The sequence below is a fragment of the Electrophorus electricus genome, chromosome 1 (genome assembly GCF_013358815.1).
Source record: "Electrophorus electricus isolate fEleEle1 chromosome 1, fEleEle1.pri, whole genome shotgun sequence".
Lineage (NCBI taxonomy): Eukaryota > Metazoa > Chordata > Actinopteri > Gymnotiformes > Gymnotidae > Electrophorus > Electrophorus electricus.
The window spans coordinates 21,886,184-21,906,485 of record NC_049535.1 but is presented as its reverse complement, the minus strand read 5'-3'; the positions used below and the strand labels follow the sequence as shown (position 1 = coordinate 21,906,485).

The following is a 20,302-nucleotide window of genomic DNA, read 5'->3' as shown; positions in this document are numbered from 1 at the left end:
AAAGATTACTTTAGCGCTTTAGCGCTTAATAGCCTTACATCGGTGTCTCTGATGCACTATTCACAACTTCGATATAAACAAACCAACCCACCGACAGACAGACAAACAAACAAACAAACAAACAAAACCCTAGAAACCTGTACTAACGGCACTGACTCGACACGGAGGTGTCGCACCTGGTTGGGCGTTATTATTCGGCGCGATGTGATAGGACATCTTCTAACGCTCTCGGCCAGAACTCGAGTGTCATTGCACACTGCGGATGTCAGTCGAAGCTTAATGCCCTCCCCCGAGATACCAAATATGGCACGTAGTCCTGCTCCATGTCACTAGCCCGGACGGCGGTGCTCCTGCACTGGCGTGTGCGCGCGCGTGTGTCTGTGTGTGTGTCAGGTGCGAGCGGCAGCGACATGACAAGAGCCTCGCGAACGTGGCCAGTCTAATATGGAGCAGTTTAAGACGATAGTTTCGGTGCTTTGGATATTATTGCTGAGTGGAATTAAGGATAGTTACGCCGAGGAAGGTACGTTATGGTTGTTTTTTCCTTCCTCACTGATTTTCTTGACACACTTGTATGGGAAGTCGAGCGGTCGTCTCGACTAGTCTCTTGTTGCAGGTGTTTTTCTTTTTTTTTTCTTTTTTTTTTGTTTGTTCCCAAATTCCAGCACTGCAAAGTTTAAAGCGGCACGGCAACGACTGACTTGGATCTTTTTGTGCTATTTTGCGGTCGGTTTAAACTCATGCCATTCTGACATAGCTGAAGTTAAATTCTGGAGATGTATTGTGTGGAGGATGCTGTGGACTTAACTGCAACCAGGCTGTTGATGGTAATGATGGTACCGTGGCGTTTTGTTGACGGTGCGCTGTGAACGTTGTGAAAACGTTTTGATTCCGAACACGTTCCTTTCTGTGCAAGTGAGTATCGCTCGAAGTTTATTTGTTTTAGCGACTGTGTCGACTCCAGTTTGGACGGCTGCAGTTAGCCTAAATGAATTGCGTTGTAGCTTTTCAAATTTTTTTTCCCGTTTAACGTTAAGTGTCTTCGTTTTTGCGTACCAGCGAAACTAGACGAAGACGTTCTCGTACTTGGAGCCGTGTTTGCATGGCTCTGCTGTTTTCTGCGGAATGATGGCGAATCTTGGTTTAAACGGACATTTGATTCGTGTGGTAACTCTCACGGAGTTCAGAAAGTAGCGGTGATTTCAGGTTGCTCTGTGCTGGGTGATCGTTGGAGGGGTATGTTATGTTCCTGGCCGGACTGCGCGGCACAGGTGAGAAGGGGACTGACGGAGCCCCTCGCCGTGCGGGGTAAAGCTCAGCTGAGACAGGCTCCTCACGGTCACTCTCACAGTTCCCTATGTCGCACACACACACACACACACACACACACACACACACACACACACACACACACACACACAGTGTGAGTGAGCTGCATGCACGTGTGCACGTTAGATCATATATATATATATGTGCGTGCGTGTGTGCGCGTGTGTGCGCGTGCGTGTGCGTGCGAGTGAGTGTGAGTGAGCTGCATGCACGTGTGCACGTTAGATCATATATATATATATGTGTGTGTGTGTGTGTGTGTGTGTTAGTGATTGGTTAATAACCTTGCTGCTCTAGCTGCCTTGCTGCTGGTGAATGTTAATGGCTCTCTTCAACAACCAGCCAACTTCCTGGACCATGGGTGTCTATCTTCACTCCGGTGGCTAGAGGCTCTTCTTCTCTCTCCTTCACTCTGTCTCTCCTTCTTCCTCTCTCCTCTCTCTCTCTCTCTCCCCCTTTCTCTGGCCCTCTCTCTCTCTCACTCCCCCCCCCCCCCACTCTTCAGCCCTAACACACTTTGGCATCTCATCTGGAGGCCTTTTACAGCGCAGGCCGTGGCTGTCGCGTGCACCCCGTCACGGTGAGGGTCAGGGCCGCCGTTCCTGGCACCTCTCTGGTCCTGAACACACACTGCGCAAAATGTCCTGCACTCCACGCCAGCCCCACAGGATCTGGGTGCTGTTCAGACGTCCTCTTCTTGCTCGAAGTCTGTGTTAACTGACGCACCGTTTCAGCTGTTATTCCTCAGAACAGACCCTGATTATCTGTCCAGTATGCCCGTCGCTGTGATGGACAGCGAGGGGTGTCCGAGCGCAAGTCCGGTCCGGGTTTGCTGCAGGTCGAGCGCAGGCTGTTGGGAGGGAACATGTCACTCCGGGAACAGAAGGTTGTAGGCATTTGCTCGTTAGCAGACAGAGCTGTGTCTTAGGCCCAGTCCAAGCTTGACTGTGTGCGTGTGTGTGTGTTCAAGTTTGGTTTATTTGTCACATACATAGTCATACACAGTATAACTCGTGTGTGTGTGTGTGTGTGTGTGTGTGTGTGTGTGTGTGTGTGTGTGTGTGTGTGTGTGTGTGTGTGAGAGAGAGAGAGAGATGCGTACACAGGGTGAAGTGCAGAGTGTGACAGACAAATAGGGAGACAGAAGCCGGTTGAAGCGGGGTAAAGAATGATAGCCCCATCTGTCACTGCTGTGTTTGCTTTTGTTTTTGTTGTATAGATGCTACATGACAACTGGAGACTCACTGCTGTTCACATGCATCCCCCTGCGCCTTTCCCCGATTTTCCAGAGAAGTCCGTCTTACAAATCTAGGCAGAGCTGGTATTGAGTCGAGCCAGATGGGGGTTCCCTGTTTTACCCTGTGTGTGGTGGAGAGTCACGGAAGCACATCCCTGCTCCTCATGAGTATGTAATTCTGTAAGAGCGCCCCCTGGAGGAAGGGGTTTCTGCACTGCTAACAGCCACCCAAAAAAAATAAAGAGGATCCTCAGTACATAATGGTTTGAACCGATGAGATTATTTATCACAGCGTCCTTGGTGGCGGTTCTCGTATTTGTGGAAGACCACGTGCACGCCGTCTTAACCAGCAGCCCTTTTTAAAGACCTCACGAGTGAAGTTTTGTGGTGTGGATCTGAGAGGGGTTTCTTCTTCTGAAAGACGGGCCAAGGAGTCTTTGGTTCACATCTCCGTCAATTCAATACCGACATAGCTGGCCTGGAGCTGGGCTGAGTGGGCCTGACAGGCTCGCTTTATACAGGCCTGACAGGCTCGCTTTATACAGGCCTGACAGGCTCGCTTTATACAGGCCTGACAGGCTGGCTTTCCAGGCACTGGGGCAGATTGCACGCTTGCACGTGCGGTCATGGCTTAAACAGGGGCTCGGCTCTTCACAGCAGCACAACCAGCCGTGGCCATCAAAACTACCTAGAAAACAAGAAACCGGACACCTATTTATTTTATTATTTGCTTATTGGCTCAAAAGTAAAGGTTATCTCTCCTGTCATGGCGAGTTTAAGCCTGGCCTCAGACGAGCGTGTTGAATTTCGATGAACGTGTTCTAGCTCCGATGACCTTTCCCCACCCCCCTCCCCATCTCTCTCTCTCTCTCTCTCTCTCTCTCTCTCTCTCTCTCTCTCTCTCTCTCTCTCTCTCTCTCTCTCTCTCTCTCTCTCTCTCTCTCTCTCTCTCTCTCTCTCTCTCTCTCTCTCTCTCTCTCTCTCTCTCTCTCTCTCTCTCTCTCTCTCTCTCTCTCTCTCTCTACCGCTCCCCCATTTCAGCAGTTTGGGCCCCGCACTAGATCAGGCCAGGAGCTGGCAGAATTCCGCTCGGTTGGTCAGGCTGACAAAGGCGGCTGAATGATCAGCCGTGTTCCCGGGAGCTCGTTGAGGCAGCTGCGGGGCCGCGGCACACGCCCACAGGGCCGGGACGTGCCTGTGCATGAGACCGCGGGGAGCTGGGCTCTGGAAAAGGCACAGCCAGCTCCGGCATGATGGACGGCTGGAGCACGCTGTTACCACTGTGGAAAATGGCCTGTTAGACAAAGGCATGGGTGGACTCCGAAAATTATATCTGACTGTTATTTAAACATAAATGACACCTCGTCTAAACCTTACACTTTTGTGCACGTTTTGCCAAACTGCAATATTTTACATTTTTACATTACATTTCAAATTTTGAGATTAATACTCGGGTATGCTTGTAATATACAGCCAACATGTGGGAATTTGCATGTGTGTATGTGGGAGTGTTTGACAGTGCGTGTATATGTGGCTAGGTGTGTGTGTGTGTATATATATATTTGTGTGTGGGTGCGTGTGTGCATGAGCACGTGTGTGTGTGCCTGTGTGCATGTATATACATGGGAGTGAATGACTTCGCGTGTATTTGTGTGTACTGGTTTCTGTACAACCGCTTCCATGCCTCTGCGTCTTGGCTCAGAGTGCCGCTCGGCTAAGAGCTCTCCTAATGTGTTTTCCATGTCTGCCTGGCTGTGCCGCACCCCGGTACAACACACACACTGCGTATCACTCTCCCACACTTCAGCGCCAACCCCCATCACCCTGCTCCACCCCCTCGCTCTCTCAGCGCACCTGGGGGGAACCTCGGCAACTTTCACTTCCTCCGCTCCGCAGTCCCCGGGGGCACCGCACTCCATCCGACTCCGATCGAGCATTTCCAATCTGGCGCGGGTCGTATCCCGGTCGTGACGCCAAGCTGACGGGGGGAGCAGAATACAGGGGCGGGCACGCGCAGCACGCAGGGTCCTCCGCCAGGACCCAGCCGGTTAGAAGCAGCGTAGGTTCCCCACCCCCTTGAGTCTTCCCGAGAAGCTTGGTGTGTTCGCTTCTGCCCCCCAGATCCCACCAGCTCCGACTGGTAATGAAGGGCGAGAAAGACAATTTGACCTTTGCAGTGCCCTCCAGAATTGTGTGCGCCCTTGGTAAAGTACAGGCGAGCAAAATAAAAGGCGCTGAAAAATGTCCTTGTGTGTCTCTGTTGTTTATTTAAAGAAAAATATCTCAAAAACATGTCATGATTATTGGTACCTGTGTGTTGTATTTCTTGAGCTTCCTCTCCTTGACAATATAACACAGAGGTTTCTGGAAAATGACCATAAACAAACCTCCATAAACAAAGCTCTTCTCCTGTTCATACTGCGTTCATACAAGGTTGCTAGTACCTTTGGCAGGGACAACACGCCCCACACACCATCACAGATCTGCCACCATACTTCCACAGTGGGGAAGGAGCCCATTTAAACAGGACAATCTTAGCACTAAACTCACCTTGGAGTCCAATCAATTTCTGATTCATCAAAGTTCAGTAACGTTTAGTGAACTCTGCTGATTTAGTTTGAGGTTTGAACATTGAGGCTTTTTCCAGATCTGTTTTTTAGGCATTATCAGCTCCACCTGTCTGACTTCTTTATATGAATTTGGTCATATTGGATGGTTAGATATCTTCAGTGTAACTCCAAGCTGATAAACAATAGTGAATTTTTCATAGTTGTTTTTGCTCATCTTTACCCGGAATGTAACACTTCTACAGGATGGAACTACTGGCACTCTGTGTAGCTCAATGTCCAAAAAAACCAAATTTTCCATGAGGAAACTTCCCAGTTGCGTCGAGACTGACCAACTGCATATTGCTCAGTCACTACCGCAGTATCTGCCTCTGCTGTATTAACACCTATAACAGAAGGTTGCAATGTGACATTAAACCAGCTTGTAAATCACAGACATATTTATTGCTCGCTGTGAGCATTCCAACCAAACGTATAAGGCCATTTTAGACGACTTTCAGCATTCACAGCATCCAACAAATGTAAACAAATTTGGCGCAAGAAAATCAGGAAATAATGCGGCTGTCGGTTACATTTTAACATGTTTAATATGTTCTGTGTTGTGTTTTCATACAGTCCAAGGCAAACTGCACTAGCAGTATGTAGTGACGTACCTTGCAGGTATGGAGTCTGGATTTACACCCGTGGGTCACAGCTTAACAAGAACTAAAAGCCAGCAGCCCCCAGTTAGCAAATCGCCACTCTACCTTGCTGCAGTAATTAGTTCACAGTTTATTTCTTCAATGTATTATTAATGGATAAACTAAGTTCTTTAGTTTCCATTTAGGTCCTGACGTTTTTGTAAAAATGACAAAAATACGATTATACTTCCCTGCTTTTGATGCATGCACCTTTTAATATCAGTAACATTTTTATTTTTAAGCAGTGTTGCCTATTGTTTCACCACTAAGACAGAATCCATGTATGAACCAAAAAACTTTGTTACTCTTTCATTTGAGGCTTGGTTTCGGTAAACTAAGCGGGAGCTTTAGCGTGTTAAGAAGTGCTGCGCGTGTTTGGGGGGCGAGGACAGCGCGGTGTTTGGGGGGGCGAGGACAGCGCGGTGTTTGGGGGGGGCGAGGACAGCGCGGTGTTTGGGGGGCGAGGACAGCGCGGTGTTTGGGGGGGCGAGGACAGCGCGGTGTTTGGGGGGGGCGAGGACAGCGCGGTGTTTGGGGGGGGCGAGGACAGCGCGGTGTTTGGGGGGGGCGAGGACAGCGCGGTGTTTGGGGGGGCGAGGACAGCGCGGTGTCTCTGTTTCTGCTCATTAGGCTCCTTCCTCTGACAGACGCTTTGGGCTTGTTTATTTTTCTGAGCGCTCGGTGAAGAGCGAGCCCCTGGCCGTGCCGCATTGGTGTGCCAACATCTCGGTGCCAGCGGCCTTGGCTTTGCCCATCTCCCACATCCCCCCCCCAACCCCGGTGCCCGCCAAGAAGCACTCTGGGCCGCATGGAACCCCATTAATCTTTTGGAAAGGCATTTGACCTTTCAAACTCATTAAGGCTGAGAACCCTGCACATACCGGATATTGAGCCCCGCTGACACCCCCTCAACTCCCTAACACCCCCCTCCCCCATCCACTAGCCCCCCACCCGCTTATCACCGTGACAACGGGAGTGCTGTTCCTTCGCCCGTTCCGCGCCAGGCGGGTGTGACCGTTGACCTGGAAAATTTCCCGACCTTTTAAAGCGCGCTTTCCTGGAGATGAATACGTACATAAATCGCAGGCTCCTGCTTGACCGCCCCACCGCCGCCCACACCTCTCGCACTCCAGCCCAGCAGCCGGAAAACACGCCTCCCTCCAGGAATTCCGTGACATGCCAGAGCTTTTACCGGAAAACTGCTGACTGGGCTCGGTTATCCACTAAGTGATCCCACCAATGTGGCCCCCTTGTGGGCGGAGCTTATGAAATAATACAAATGCAAATTTGCATAACTCGGAGGAGGCATGCTTGCATGATGAGCTGTGGTGTTTGGCAGACGGACAGTGTTTTTCCTAATCAGGCTCTGCTCTGGTTTGTCGTGGTCTGTACCCTTCGGAACGCTGCCATCCAGCGCAGGAAAAGGCAAACGCAACGTGTGCGGCTCCACGCCGACTCGAGTACATGCATGAGCAGACCAGTCTCATCAACACGACTGAAGGGAAGCTTTACGTTCCAGCTGTTTGCCATGTCACCAATGAGCTTTGTGCGCTGCATCTGACTGATTATTCAAAAAGAAGCAACGAAACAATGAAAATACGAACGCTGATTTCTCGCCGATTTCTCACCAGCCTTCGGTGATGACCTGTCTTGGTCGATCCCCAATACACAAACCATATTTCAATAAGAGCTGGGTGTGTGAAAGCCCATGGTGGCTGTGCGTGAGCTGCAGCTGGCGAGAAGCACACGTGTGGACGGCACAGAGAAGCTCTAATCAGTGTGAAGTGTTTAGGTGTACATGTTTGCTCCTCCTGATTGCAATCAAAGCAGCCAAAGTCAGAGTGTATTCTGTGTGTGTATGTGTGTATACTCACACCCTATATGCTTAAAGACTGCATACTGCCGGAGGAAGTTGTGCCATTAGGTCTGAGTCAACGCATAATAATACTCCTAATTAAGCTGCAGTCTGAACACACTGCCTGTAATTTCTGGCCTTTATGTCTCTCCAGGTGCTCCAGAATCAGGCCTGTCCCATCAGCTCCAGCCAAACGCTGCCACCAAACTCCACTCCAACACATTACAAGCTGGAGGAGAAGGGTGGAGGGTTTTGGGTGGAGTTTCCTGGCTGATTGTGGACTTGCTGAATGCTCTGGTGTGCAGCCAGCGATGCTCTGTGCGTGCCGGTGTCTGCTCTGTGGACGCATTAGTTTGTCTGATTTATCATCTCCCGCTCTCTTCTGCGAAGGGTGGGGGGTAGGAGGAAGGGAGGGAGAGAGAGAGTGAGGGAGTGTGAGTGAGTGTGTGTATGTGTGATGAGGGGTATTACGGTTTGCTGTTTTAAACTGCTTCCATGTGGGTGGTTCTTTGTGCCTAATTTGTCTCTGCTCTTAGGTTTATGTCTAGTGGACTGCACTCAGTGTAGGAATGCTATTCTGTACTTTCATAAATGACTGAATAGCGTGTGTGTGTGTGTGTGTGTGTGTGTGAGTGGCTGTTTGTGTGTTCTCACACACACAGTGAGTGATGTAACATGTGGTCAGATGGTCAGATGGCTGTGGTCTTTTCTCAGGGACAGATGGGGAGGAAGTGCTAGTTCTTCTCCTCTATCCAAGGCCACACACACACACACACACACACACACACACACGGTTAAATGGTTATGTCTAGGATTGGTCCATTTCCCTCTAGCCAGTCAATGGTTATGTGCTTTTGAAGGTCAGATCGAGGATGCTCAGCCCGGAACAGGAAGAGACATCTCTTACAGAAGGTGTGTTTGTGTTTGAGTGGTCCTGCATGGTGTATGTCTGCATAGTGGTGTGTGCGTGCGTATGCGTGTCTGTGTGCGTGTGCGCACATTTAGAGAATGAATGACACTGATGTTGGGTCTGAGCAACAGAAATGCCTTCTCATTATGATAGCAGTCACTCACACAGTCCTTACACAGTCCTGAGTTCACCCATTACTACAGACTACTGAATCAAAACCTAACCAACAGGACTGAAGCCAAACTTACACAATGTGACATTGTAATGGATTAAAATATTACACTCCTACACACTGCTGAGTCAAAATTTCCCAATACAACAAACATAAAACTGTGAAATATGTAATACTGTACCTTGCTAAATCTAAATGTATTCAATACTTATCCAGAAATGGTCAGATTTATTGGAGAAAATCTTAGTTAATATTCGATACAACAGCATCAGAACTTGGCCAGAACTACACAGTGAATTTAAAGCCTATCTGGTTCTAAACATTTAGCCAGTGCAACACTACCGAATACATCAGTGGCAAGAATAGCAGTAATCCTGTACGCGCCGGGCCAACGCTTTTATGACTCAGTTAACATTTTAAAGTTCTTGTTTGAAAAGAAAACTGTGAGCACAGTGAACACTTGAATAATCCGCCTGAGAAGGATCTGCATATTTCTGCTGTACGTCCACTCGCACAGTTATGACTCAGACTGGTGTGGACGTCGGCGGCTATTGGTCGTTGCATGATCAAACGTTGGGTTTAGCCTGATTTTAGGTTGTCTTGTGTGTTAACAAGTAAATAATTATCGTAGAAACGGGGAAATGACGCTTTTGTTAACAGAGCCCTAAACCTACCCAGTGCAGTAAAGATGCTGCCAGGTGCAGCAGAGTAGCGAGTTCTGCTAACGATCATGTATGGTGTTACAACAGAACCTCGGCGTCGGCCAGCTAGCCACGCAGTTACATTTTATTGTCTCATTTTGCGTTTTGATTGTTTATTGCAGCTTGGTTTGGTCTTGTATCTGTATACTGCTGTTGATTTAGCTACATCTTTTATGCCTAACTATTCTTGTGATGATGCTAGATGAGGGAGTGTGTTGTTGCTGATTTTCCTGCGTGTTTCCGCAGACTAAATTTAATCTAGTGTGTAATATAGTGCATTGTAGCCTGTTATTTATCTGGCTTTTGTTTTCAATCCTGTTGGCTGCTTTTTGTAATGCATGCGCATCTGTCCCTCTCTCGCTCACACACTCGCTCGCTGAGTAGTTGGGGGCGGGGTGGGCTGGGGGGTCACATTAGTGAGTCAAAACTTCGGTTCTGTCGACTCACAGCCAAGACTGCTGAGTTCTGCTGGAATTCACCACCACCATCACCACGCAGAATTCAGCACCACCGCTAATTACGAACTTCTGATCTGGAGCGGTGCCTCAGTAAATGGCACCGAATGCAGATAAACAGTGAGGGAGAATAGTGGAGGGTAGCCGAATTTGACAGCTGGGCTTGATGGCCTGGATCGACGGCAGGGTTTTTTTTTGTTGTTGACCTGCTCTGTTTCCCACTGCTCTGCTGTTTCATTACTCTGAAGCCCTTTTAAGTGATTTCTAGCCGTAAGGGAAAAGCAACGTGAAATTGGCTCGCTCGCACGCACGCACTCACAGACTCACGGAAAACCACTTTCGGTCAAGACGTTCTGTTGGGCGCGCTTGACGTATGAGGCCGTGGCGTGCGTGCGTGCGTGCGTGCGTGCATGTGACACAGACAGAGCGCAGCACAGGGATGGAAACATTCGTGATCGGTGGGCTGCACTACCCCTGGGGGGAGCTGCATCGGTCAGCGAGCATGTGACCCAGCTCTCGACCCCCACACGCTCCTGCACCCACCTTTGGACCCACACACTCTGCCTTCTGCAGTTGCCCGAGGGCCGAGCGAGCCCTGCCTGTGGGTGTGGCTGCCACCCCTTCTCGCTTGAACAGCAAGCGCCCGCAGCCTCTCAGACTGACTGCCACTTTGCAACTTCTTAGCAGTAATTGAGTTCAGCCTTTGGCCAGATGTGCGGCATTGACCAAGAGCGTCGTAGACCACAGAGCTGTGCGGCGTTGACCAAGAGCGTCGTAGACCACAGAGCTGTGCGGCGTTGACTGCGAGCGTCGTAGACCACAGAGCTGTGCGGCGTTGACCGCGAGCGTCGTAGACCACAGAGCTGTGCGGCGTTGACCGCGAGCGTCGTAGACCACAGAGCTGTGCGGCGTTGACCGCGAGCGTCGTAGACCACAGAGCTGTGCGGCGTTGACCGCGAGCGTCGTAGACCACAGAGCTGTGCGGCGTTGACCAAGAGCGTCGTAGACCACAGAGCTGTGCGGCGTTGACCAAGAGCGTCGTAGACCACAGAGCTGTGCGGCGTTGACCAAGAGCGTCGTAGACCACAGAGCTGTGCGGCGTTGACCAAGAGCGTCGTAGACCACAGAGCTGTGCGGCGTTGACCAAGAGCGTCGTAGACCACAGAGCTGTGCGGCGTTGACCGAGCGTCGTAGACCACAGAGCTGTGCGGCGTTGACCAAGAGCGTCGTAGACCACAGAGCTGTGCGGCGTTGACCAAGAGCGTCGTAGACCACAGAGCTGTGCGGCATTGACCGCGAGCGTCGTAGACCACAGAGATACCAGCGTGGCCCTCAGCATTGAGGGAGAGAGGTGCTGCAGATGGACTACCACTGGTTTGACAGATTGTTGTCTGTGTGTGTGTGTGTGTGTGTGTGTGTGTGTGTGTGTATGGAATCCAGTGTTGTTCGAGAATAGTACGTGCTATCTTGTTCAAATTCTTCCCATCTGCAGCCTGGCCACAGGAAACCTAGCAGTGTTGCATTTGCATTTTAATTCACATTCAGTCACCTGTGTTTGTGTGTGTGTGTAAAAAATTACCCAGTGCTTTTCCACATTTGTTTTTTCCTGAGACACTATAAGCTTTCAGTCTAACTCTGTGTATATATTTAGATGAAGCGTGTCTGTCTCCCTCACCACACACACACACACACACACTTGCATGTCATGTTTCTCATACATGTGCATGTGCTCACACATCTTCCACTCAGCTCAATTAACATGCCATTAAATGGGCAGGTAGGCTTGAATGTGCACGGACTTAGCCCAACATACACCAGCACATCTTCCATCTCTCCATCTCAATGGCACGCGCGCGCGCGCACACACACACACACACACACACACACACACACACACACACACACACACACACCCACACCCACACTCCTTGGGAAGATGGCGGTGATGAGTTCAGTGCGAGCCCACTGCAGGATGACAGGCAAGGTGTCATCGTGTCCAGGCCCAAGTCCTGCGTGAAGAGACTGTGTCTCCAATTCCATCCCCAACAAGCAGATAAAGAAGACGAGACTGGGCCCCTTAATGGCTTGACTAACACAAACACACATCGGCATGTGAGCCGCCACAATGACTCACCTATAGGATGTGGCTGGGTTATCCGGGGATCAAATTGCTTCAGGGTGGAAGCTATGACTAAAGGAAAGCACTGTGTTGCTTGTGTTTAAATAAACCCTTTTCTGTTCGGTGCTGGAATCACTTTTTCTTTACATTGAACAAGGTGCATCAGGAATGAATCTGTTTTTCTGGACCTTTGGGTGGGTGTGGCTGAGAACCTACTCAGATGGACTTTACCGTCACTGAATGCCAGTCAGTGAGCTCTCCTCTGCCCCTAGCCAAGGTCATCACCGGCCTCTGACTCTGTGGTTGGCTCGTTTGTGCGACGCGCCTGATTGATTGGAGCACCTCGACGGTGACCTTTAATGACCTTTGACTGTACTGGAGTCGCTGGATCAGTCGAGCAATTCAGGGAGGATCTTGGGGGGTGGGGGTGCGATGAATTTTGACCTTGGAACGGTCTGGAGGTCAAACAGATTTGTTAACGCTCTGCATTATTGAGCAGTGTATCGAGCTGGTTAGCACGGAGGAGGGAAATGTGCGCATGACCCCTGACCTTATGGCACTCCCTTCACAGCAGTAACAGTGATGGGGCGGCTGGAGGTTAACGGGTCTTGAGCTGGTGTGAGGACATTCCTGTAAATGTGTATGACCACGTCATGTAAAAGGTTGATCGGTTTAGGCATTATTTTGACAAATGGCACTAGCATTTGTTGTTTTTTGTACATTCTGTGACTCACCAGTAGACACGAACATTAAAAAAGTGGTTTGTTAGGTAGGTAATTTGCATTTTGTAGCTTCCTGTGATATTAATAATTTGATCGCCGTTATCGTGATAACTGTTAACAAATAATATATTGCACCAGCCTTTAAATGGTCCAGTTCATTCCTGGAGCTGCCTCCTTAGGACCGCCCACGTTTGGCACCGACACGGCAGCGTTTTAACATGCGGGTGGGGGAGAGGCAATCGGGGCCAGTTAATTAAATCCAGGGTGGAGGGAGCCATTTAGCGCCCGGCGCGCATAATCAGCCCCACTCTTCCTGTCTTTCCCCTTCTCTACTCGGCGGGGTTAGCGGATTAAGACAGTCCCCTTATCTGCCACGGCAATAAACAAGCAAACAGCCTGGAGGGGGGCATAGGGGCACGGTGAGGGATGCAACAAGCTGCCCCCCTCCACCCATCAGGTGGGGGAGAAAGGGACAGAGAGAGACTGATGGTGATGGGAGGAGAGAGAGAGAGAGAGAGAGAGAGAGAGAGACAGAGAGAGAGAGAGATATCACGGAGGAAGGCTTTATCTTGCATTGGAATGTGGCTTTGATTACGCTAATTGCCCACATGCCTTTTGTGAGGCGCCGCGCCCTGATCTGAAATTCAGATCAACTGGCATTATTTATTTATCACAGCCCTAATTAATGATGATTGCTCAAGCTTTCGGGGGACTCCGCGGGTGGTGTGTGTGTGTGTGTCTGTGTGTGTACATGTGCGTGCGTGTGTGTATACACGACTGAATAAAGTTAAGCAGTGTAGATGTTTATGCTCGAAGGTGTGTGTGTGTGTGTGTGTGTGTGTGCGTGTGCATATATTTGTGTGTGTGTCTGGGGTAGTGCGTCTTTCCTCCCTTTTGCTCTGTGAATTTCTGTAGACTCAGACCCAGTGGGACCCCTGCCTGCACCGCTTCAGCTGGTGTGAGTGTGGGAGAGTCGGGGCCCTGGGGTCAGCTTTGACCTTGCTCTCCCCCACCATCCAGCACCCTCTCTGAGAATGAGCGCTGTTCTGAGATCAGCTCTTTCTCTCCCTCCATCCAACACTAAATGCTCCAGTTTGGCACTGGCTTTGGCTGTTTCCACATGCTGCTCTCAACAATCGAGAAAAAAGGGAAGATGGCAATAAATAATATAATAATGTGCCTGTAATGTTTGTGGATCTGATTGGCTAGAAAGATCTGATTGACTTGCATCCGAAGCACATTATACTTTTCTGTAGCTGGTTGGCTAATAAACTACAGTAGTGAGGCTTGTGTTGGCATTCATCTGGCATGGAAACAGAGGCTGGAACCAGTTTTCTTTCTTCCATCCCTCCTCTTCTCTCTCTCCTTCTCTCTAGCTCTTGTTCTCTCTCTCTCCCCATCCGTCCATCCTGCTGTGGTTTAAGACACTGTTTTTCTAACCTCTCCACTCGTCCAGACCTTGTCTCTGCGTCCTGCGCTGGCTGTGGCTGCTGCTGATTGGTTGGCTGGTGTGAGTATGGATTTGTGCGGGTTTGCAGCATGCACTGCTGATGGATGGCCAGGATGTCCGCACTCTTACTCTTTTCATTCCCCCTCTCTCTCTCGCTCTCTCTCGCTCTCTCTCTCGCTCTCTCTCTCGCTCTCTCTCTCGCTCTCTCTCTTGCTCTCTCTCCCTCTCTCTCTCTCTCTCTCTCTCTCTCTCTCTTTCTCTCTCTCACACACACACATGCAACAAAAAAACAAAAAAACCCACATATGAACACACATTTGTTGTTTTTGCCTGGACTGGCGTTCATAGACCGTCGTTCATTACAGAGATCAACATCAGCATCAGCAGAGTCAGAACTGAGGAGAGAGACAGCAAGAGAGACAGAGTCAGGGAGACACACAGAGAAAGACACACACACACACACACATATATACGTCTGTGTGTGTACGTGTGTGTGTGTGTGTGTGTGTGTGTGAGAGAGAGCCGATGTAGTTGGGGCAGCAGAGAAAAATGTGAGTAATGAGTGATCAGATTCAGCCTGACTCATCTTCAGCACTCAGATGACTAGAATTCCCACAGAGTGAACGTTGAGTGTGAAGCAAGGTCAAGACATTGGGGGGGGAAAACCGGCACCTCCGGTAGACAAGCTGCGCCTCTGTCTCTAATGACGCCTCTGCATTTCAGACATTCAGAGCCATTTCGGAGACGTTCAGTAAGAGGGGGAGGACACATCCTTGTCTGAGAGCAGGGGAGACAAGGGAGATGTAAAGAAAGAGGAAGAACGCGAGAGAGAGAGAGAGAGAGAGAGAGGACAAAGAAAGATGGAGAAAGACTGAGACATGGACCAGGAGTGAAAGCTTATTAGAGAGGGAACAGGCTCGTCCACAGGCGGAGGCAGGGAGGAGGAGGACACCATCATTTGATCTAAAGTAGACTCTCAGATTGAGAAGAGGACAACAGAACAACACAGCGCCTTACAGAACACGTCACCGTGCTGTTCCACCTCTCATTAACCGCAACGGAGGGAGAGAAGGAAAGAGAGTGTGTGTGTGTGTGTGTGTGTGGTGGGTAGAGGTGGATTGCCCTTTCTTGCACTTCACATTTTTCTTGTTACTTTCCCATTGAAGGACTTCCTTAGAACCGATTCTACGACCCAAACAAATCTAGCGTGCGTCGCCATTCCCCATCACACCGCTGTGCGTTAGTCACCTGGCCAGGGCGGGATTTATCTGTCCAGAAGCGACCCTAAGTAGCTGAGTAATCTTAATCGATTTGATCAGACGCTGAGCTGAGCTCGATTTCCTCTCGCCCTACGGCTACAGAGAGAGATGTCGTGTATGGGAGCTGCAGTAGGTCTGAATACGCTGATACGATCCTCTGTGTGTAAGGGTGTGTGTGCGTTTGTGTTTTTAGTACTTTACTGGGACCAGATGGGAATGCATGAAAGTTGGTGCTGACGTTTGCCTGGTGCCCATGAGGACCCTACACATGCAGATTCCCTGTTCTACAAGTGTGTGTGTGTGTTGGGGGGCGGGGGGGGTGTCTACGAGCATGCGCGAGGCCTGACCCTAGCACCTGCATCTGCGGCCTCTTTGAATAATGCATGTTCCCTGCCCAGGGTGTCTGGAGGAAATGAGAGACATCCACGGCGACACACCTTCAATTAGCGAAGATTCGTCGGTCAGACCCCAAGCACCCTCAGCCGTCGTCTCGGCCCCTGGCACCTTCACCGCTGAGTCACCGCTGACATTTACCGCACCACACAGCATGTCACGTGAAGGTTAAGTAGTACAGCCATCCGATGAGTGTCTGGCTTCGCGTGCGCGTCTCCTGCCTCAAGATGTACTGCTGCATTGGAATTTTTCCCCCGTTACAGACAGGCGATCTCGTTTAGTGCGATAAGGCTGTTCCAGTCAGTCAGGACACTTGTCTACAAGGAGGCGGCTCGCCCTGCCTGTCAATTATTTTGCGTGTGAGGGGGTAGGCTACATGCCAAGCGTCCCCAAGTTGGGTGGGAGGGCCTTCAGGTGAAGGTTCGTGTGGAGGGCGTGCCGTTGAAGGGAGGCCAAGTCTGGTGCAACTTTGGGAGTTGACCGCGTCTTTAATTATGTAATGGAGCTTCATGGAGATTTCAGGAGATTTCAGGAGATTTATCTGCGTCGCTGTCAGCGCTAATTTTCATTCTTTCCAATGTCTGTCATGTTAGGATGTTGGATGCCGTGTCTGTAGGCTTGCTTGCTGTGCAAACTCAGTGGCCACCATCAACCTCCTACACTCCCCACAGAACTGGACACACTTATTTCGCAAGCTATTATATAGGTGCAGAATTGGCCACTGGACACCAGCTCCTTCTGTCCGTTACCAGTCTCCTCACTGGTCAGACACTCATGGTGACACTGACATGGTAGTGAGTGTTGAGCTGGTACTGCTGGAGTTTCCACACTGTCCATCGCTCGGTTTAGCGGAGTCCTGTGGTGAGAATCTGCCCACTGAGGAAGAGCGTGATGTAGGCTAACACAAACTAATGAAATGCAACCTCCAACTGTATGTACCCTGCAGGTCCCTAATCAATTAATCAATTCATTATTCTACTAGAGTGTCTGGTGAGTCAAGGTAGTTTTTTTTTTTTCCCCCCACACTCGTTCCGGATTGGCCAGAGAGGAGGCGCGGATTGCCAGGCTTTGATAGGGAATGTGATCCTGATGCATGTAGGAGGCAGGGGAGGGTGTAAGCTGAAGATGTCCGTCCTCCGGCCGTGTCTGGAGAATTGCTAGTTAGCAGATTGCTGAAATGAAATCATCGGTTTCAGTTATTTCCAGAAACAGACGAGCACTGCCAGTAAGCTGCTCGACTGGCATTTGTGAAGCATGATCACAAATTCAATATCCCCGACAGCACAGACGTGGAAAGTTATTTGCAGTGTGGAATATGTGCTGCAAAAAATATAAACTTTCGCACTATCAGCTGTCTGAATGGACGTTATACTGTCGCAGAGTGACTAAAGGTGTATTTTGCCCAGTTTTCTTTAAAAAGCAACGCATGCTGGTATCTGACATGTGACACATTGCCACTTTGGCTCTGTTCTCATGGAAGCCATAAGAATTTGACTTCATGGCAGTCAGGATAAGTGCTAGGTTCACTTGGTCAGACTGCGTCACAGGTGACATCATTTCCATGCGTCACGTCAGCTGGGAACAGCTGCTGTAGATAACAAGTAATCACATCGTCTCACTTCCATACACCTGTATAAAAGTAGATTTTCTATTTTGGAATTGTTTTTTTTTTTTGTTGTTGTTGTCCTTTTGTGCTCATTTTAATGCTCATTACATAACTGAATTTGTAGGCAAAAGAATAACATTTTTATTGCTCAACTATTTTAGTTCTTCACATTTAGATCAGCACCAAGATCTCACTGTCCAGCTTGAACCTTTTTTTAAAATTTAGATCAACAGTATCACAACACGTGTACACCCTTCACTGGAGAACTAACCATCTGACTAGCACAAGTGCACAGCTGGGGCAGGCTGTAACAGTGTGAGTACCGTACCGCTGTACTGAAATGCTGGTTTTCGGTATTCGAATCTTGTTTTTTCTGGTTTTTAGAGACATAAACTCCGCTGTAGTTTAAGAGACGGATCCTAAATCTGTTACACATCTCTAAGGGCTACTTTATTTTTCTAGTCCTGCTGTGCATATTTCCAGAAATCACAGATGATCATAGTTTACTTTTAATAATTAAGAACCTGATTGCACTGTGTCTCGGTTTGCCCACTGATTGAAGGAACCCCTACTTTCAACCTTTAGGCTACACACGTAACTTTTGCATTTACTTTGGCTACTTAAGCAAATTATAGTGCAAGTACCTTTACTTTGATAATTTAACTATGGTGCACTTTGGCGCACTTTCAATATTAGCAGAGTGATTTGGGGGGTTTTTTTTTGGTTTTTTTTTTACCCTGAAAGAAGGGAAAGATTGTACAGCATGCACATACACACAGATACACACAGGCGAAGCTGGACAAACTCACTCCTCCTCAGTTACACACTCTTGAGCACTCCTTGAGCCTTTCCCTCGTTCTCAGTAAAGTGTGCAGTACAGGGTGCAGTGTGGTGGAGGGTGTACTCCAAGGGCGCTGGCACAGAGCACGTGACACAGCCCACCGCGGGCCGTAATCAGGCAGCCACAAGCCGGCAGAGGAAACCTTTGTCTTCTACACCTAATTAGATTTGTGCGTCTAGACGAGCTAATAGCATGCAAACACCGTCTGAAAGGGTCGCGCCGGTGTTTGAACGTGGCTTCGTGAACCGACACAGATCCCCATCCGCACTGGCCGTACAGTCGTCAAGGGTGAGGGGTACAAAGCTCTGTTTATTTCAGCTTGGTGTCAACTTCAGCGGTGACACAGTCTTTGTACAAGCCGCCAGCGGTGAGGTACGCGGCAGGCGGAAGCACTTCGCCCTGGTTATTGTGACATAGGCGATCGGGCCAACTCGGGGGTTTGTGTGGCAGCGAACAGAGGGGCGAGAAGGATGCGTGTGCTGCTGTGAATGTCACTGAATGGCATTTATGTCTGAGCCATCCGGTAGGAGTGAGATTCCCTCTGATCAGTGGATCAGGTGTGCTGTGACAGCAATCCACAATGACTTTGTGCGTGTGTGATGTGGGGGTGTGTGATATGTGAAGCATGTGTATTTGTGTCGATGAGTGTGACGGTGTGTGTGATGCGGGTGTATTTGTGTCGGTGTGTGATGTGGGTGTGTGTGTCTGTGTGAGAGAGAGGAGGGGAGATCCTCTTTAAACTCCATTACTGAATCTAAAAGTTTAATGAGGCTGTAAAAAAAGCTGAACAGGGCCCAAGTTAATGCGCTCTGCTGTTCTATGGGAGTTGACGTCCACTGTGAAATAAACTCTTCTCCTCTCTCTCACACACTCACTCTCTCTCTCTCTCTCTCTCTCTCTCGCTGTCTCTCTCTCTCTCGCTGTCTCTCTCTCACACTCACACACACACACACACACACACACACACACACACACACACACACACACACACACACTCACTCACCCTGCATGACTGTCTTTTGGTGTATGGTTATTAGAAGGACAATGCCTTGCTGATGAATGTCCCGTGAGCTGCTGGCCTCTGATTGGCTGTCTCTGAGCCTGTGTGTGTGCTGTGTGTATGGATGGAGATAATTTGCTCAGAGGTTGCTGGTAGGACTCATGTCGCTAATCCTTCCTATTGAATTTCATGGTACTTATTTTCTAACTTTTTATTTAGGATTTGTATGTGTGTCTGTGTGTGTTTTTGTAATGTATATAGAGAGAAAGATTAATTCAAGCTTAACCCCAGTGCATTGCTTCTCCACCCCCCCCCCCCCCCCCCCCCCCTTTAAAAGATAATGCTTGAGTTGGAGTTGGGAGGAGGCTTTGATAGCTGAGAACATTTAGGAATTTGTCCTCAGCAGCTGAAGAGCAGACAGGACGGAACGGGACGGGACAGGACGGGACAACTAACAGTTGTGGCTGTGATGCTGAGCCCAAACTGTGTCTTCACCCCAAACTCCAACCAAAAGCTGGAGCGATGAGGTTTACCACAGAGGCAAACCAACAAGACTCCCACAGAATGACAGGAAATAGTGTGTTTTTTATTTTAAATTTTTTTTATTGTTCTCCTTATTAAAAGTTGTTTGTTCAATGGCCTCCGGATGAATGTTAGCATTGATGGAGTGAATGCGTGCGGTTGGGCAGAGACGCTACTGAGCGTCTGTGAAGTGAGGCATCTCTCCTTGGCTTTTGTGTTTATTAAATGCCCTTTTACAGTCAGAGTTCTCCAAACAGCCGTGGCAAACCTAGAGTCTGTGCGCGTGCGTTAGGGCAGAGGGGCATACATCATTGGCAGTTGGTCTCACTTGGGTGCACATTTGACAGCCTGAGCTGTGGCGAAATGCGCAGTGTTTGGCAGAGCTGCGTTACTAATATTAATGTTCAGCTGAAAGCGGCAGCAGAATCAGAGCCTTTGTCACAGTAATTAGTCCGGCGTCGCAGGCAAATGTCTTCCGCACCAT

At 49.4% G+C, this 20,302-nt stretch overlaps 1 protein-coding gene across 1 annotated transcript in view; it reads left to right on the top strand.

The window, feature by feature from the left end:
* The first annotated feature begins 348 nt into the window (after positions 1–348).
* The window catches only part of LOC113580084 (ephrin type-A receptor 7-like), a 101,356-nt gene continuing 81,402 nt past the window's right edge, over positions 349–20,302 (top strand). The window contains exon 1 of the mRNA XM_035531757.1: positions 349–523. Within this exon, the coding sequence (XP_035387650.1) occupies positions 445–523 (79 nt within the window). The 5' untranslated portion in view covers positions 349–444. The remainder of the gene's footprint in view (positions 524–20,302) is intronic.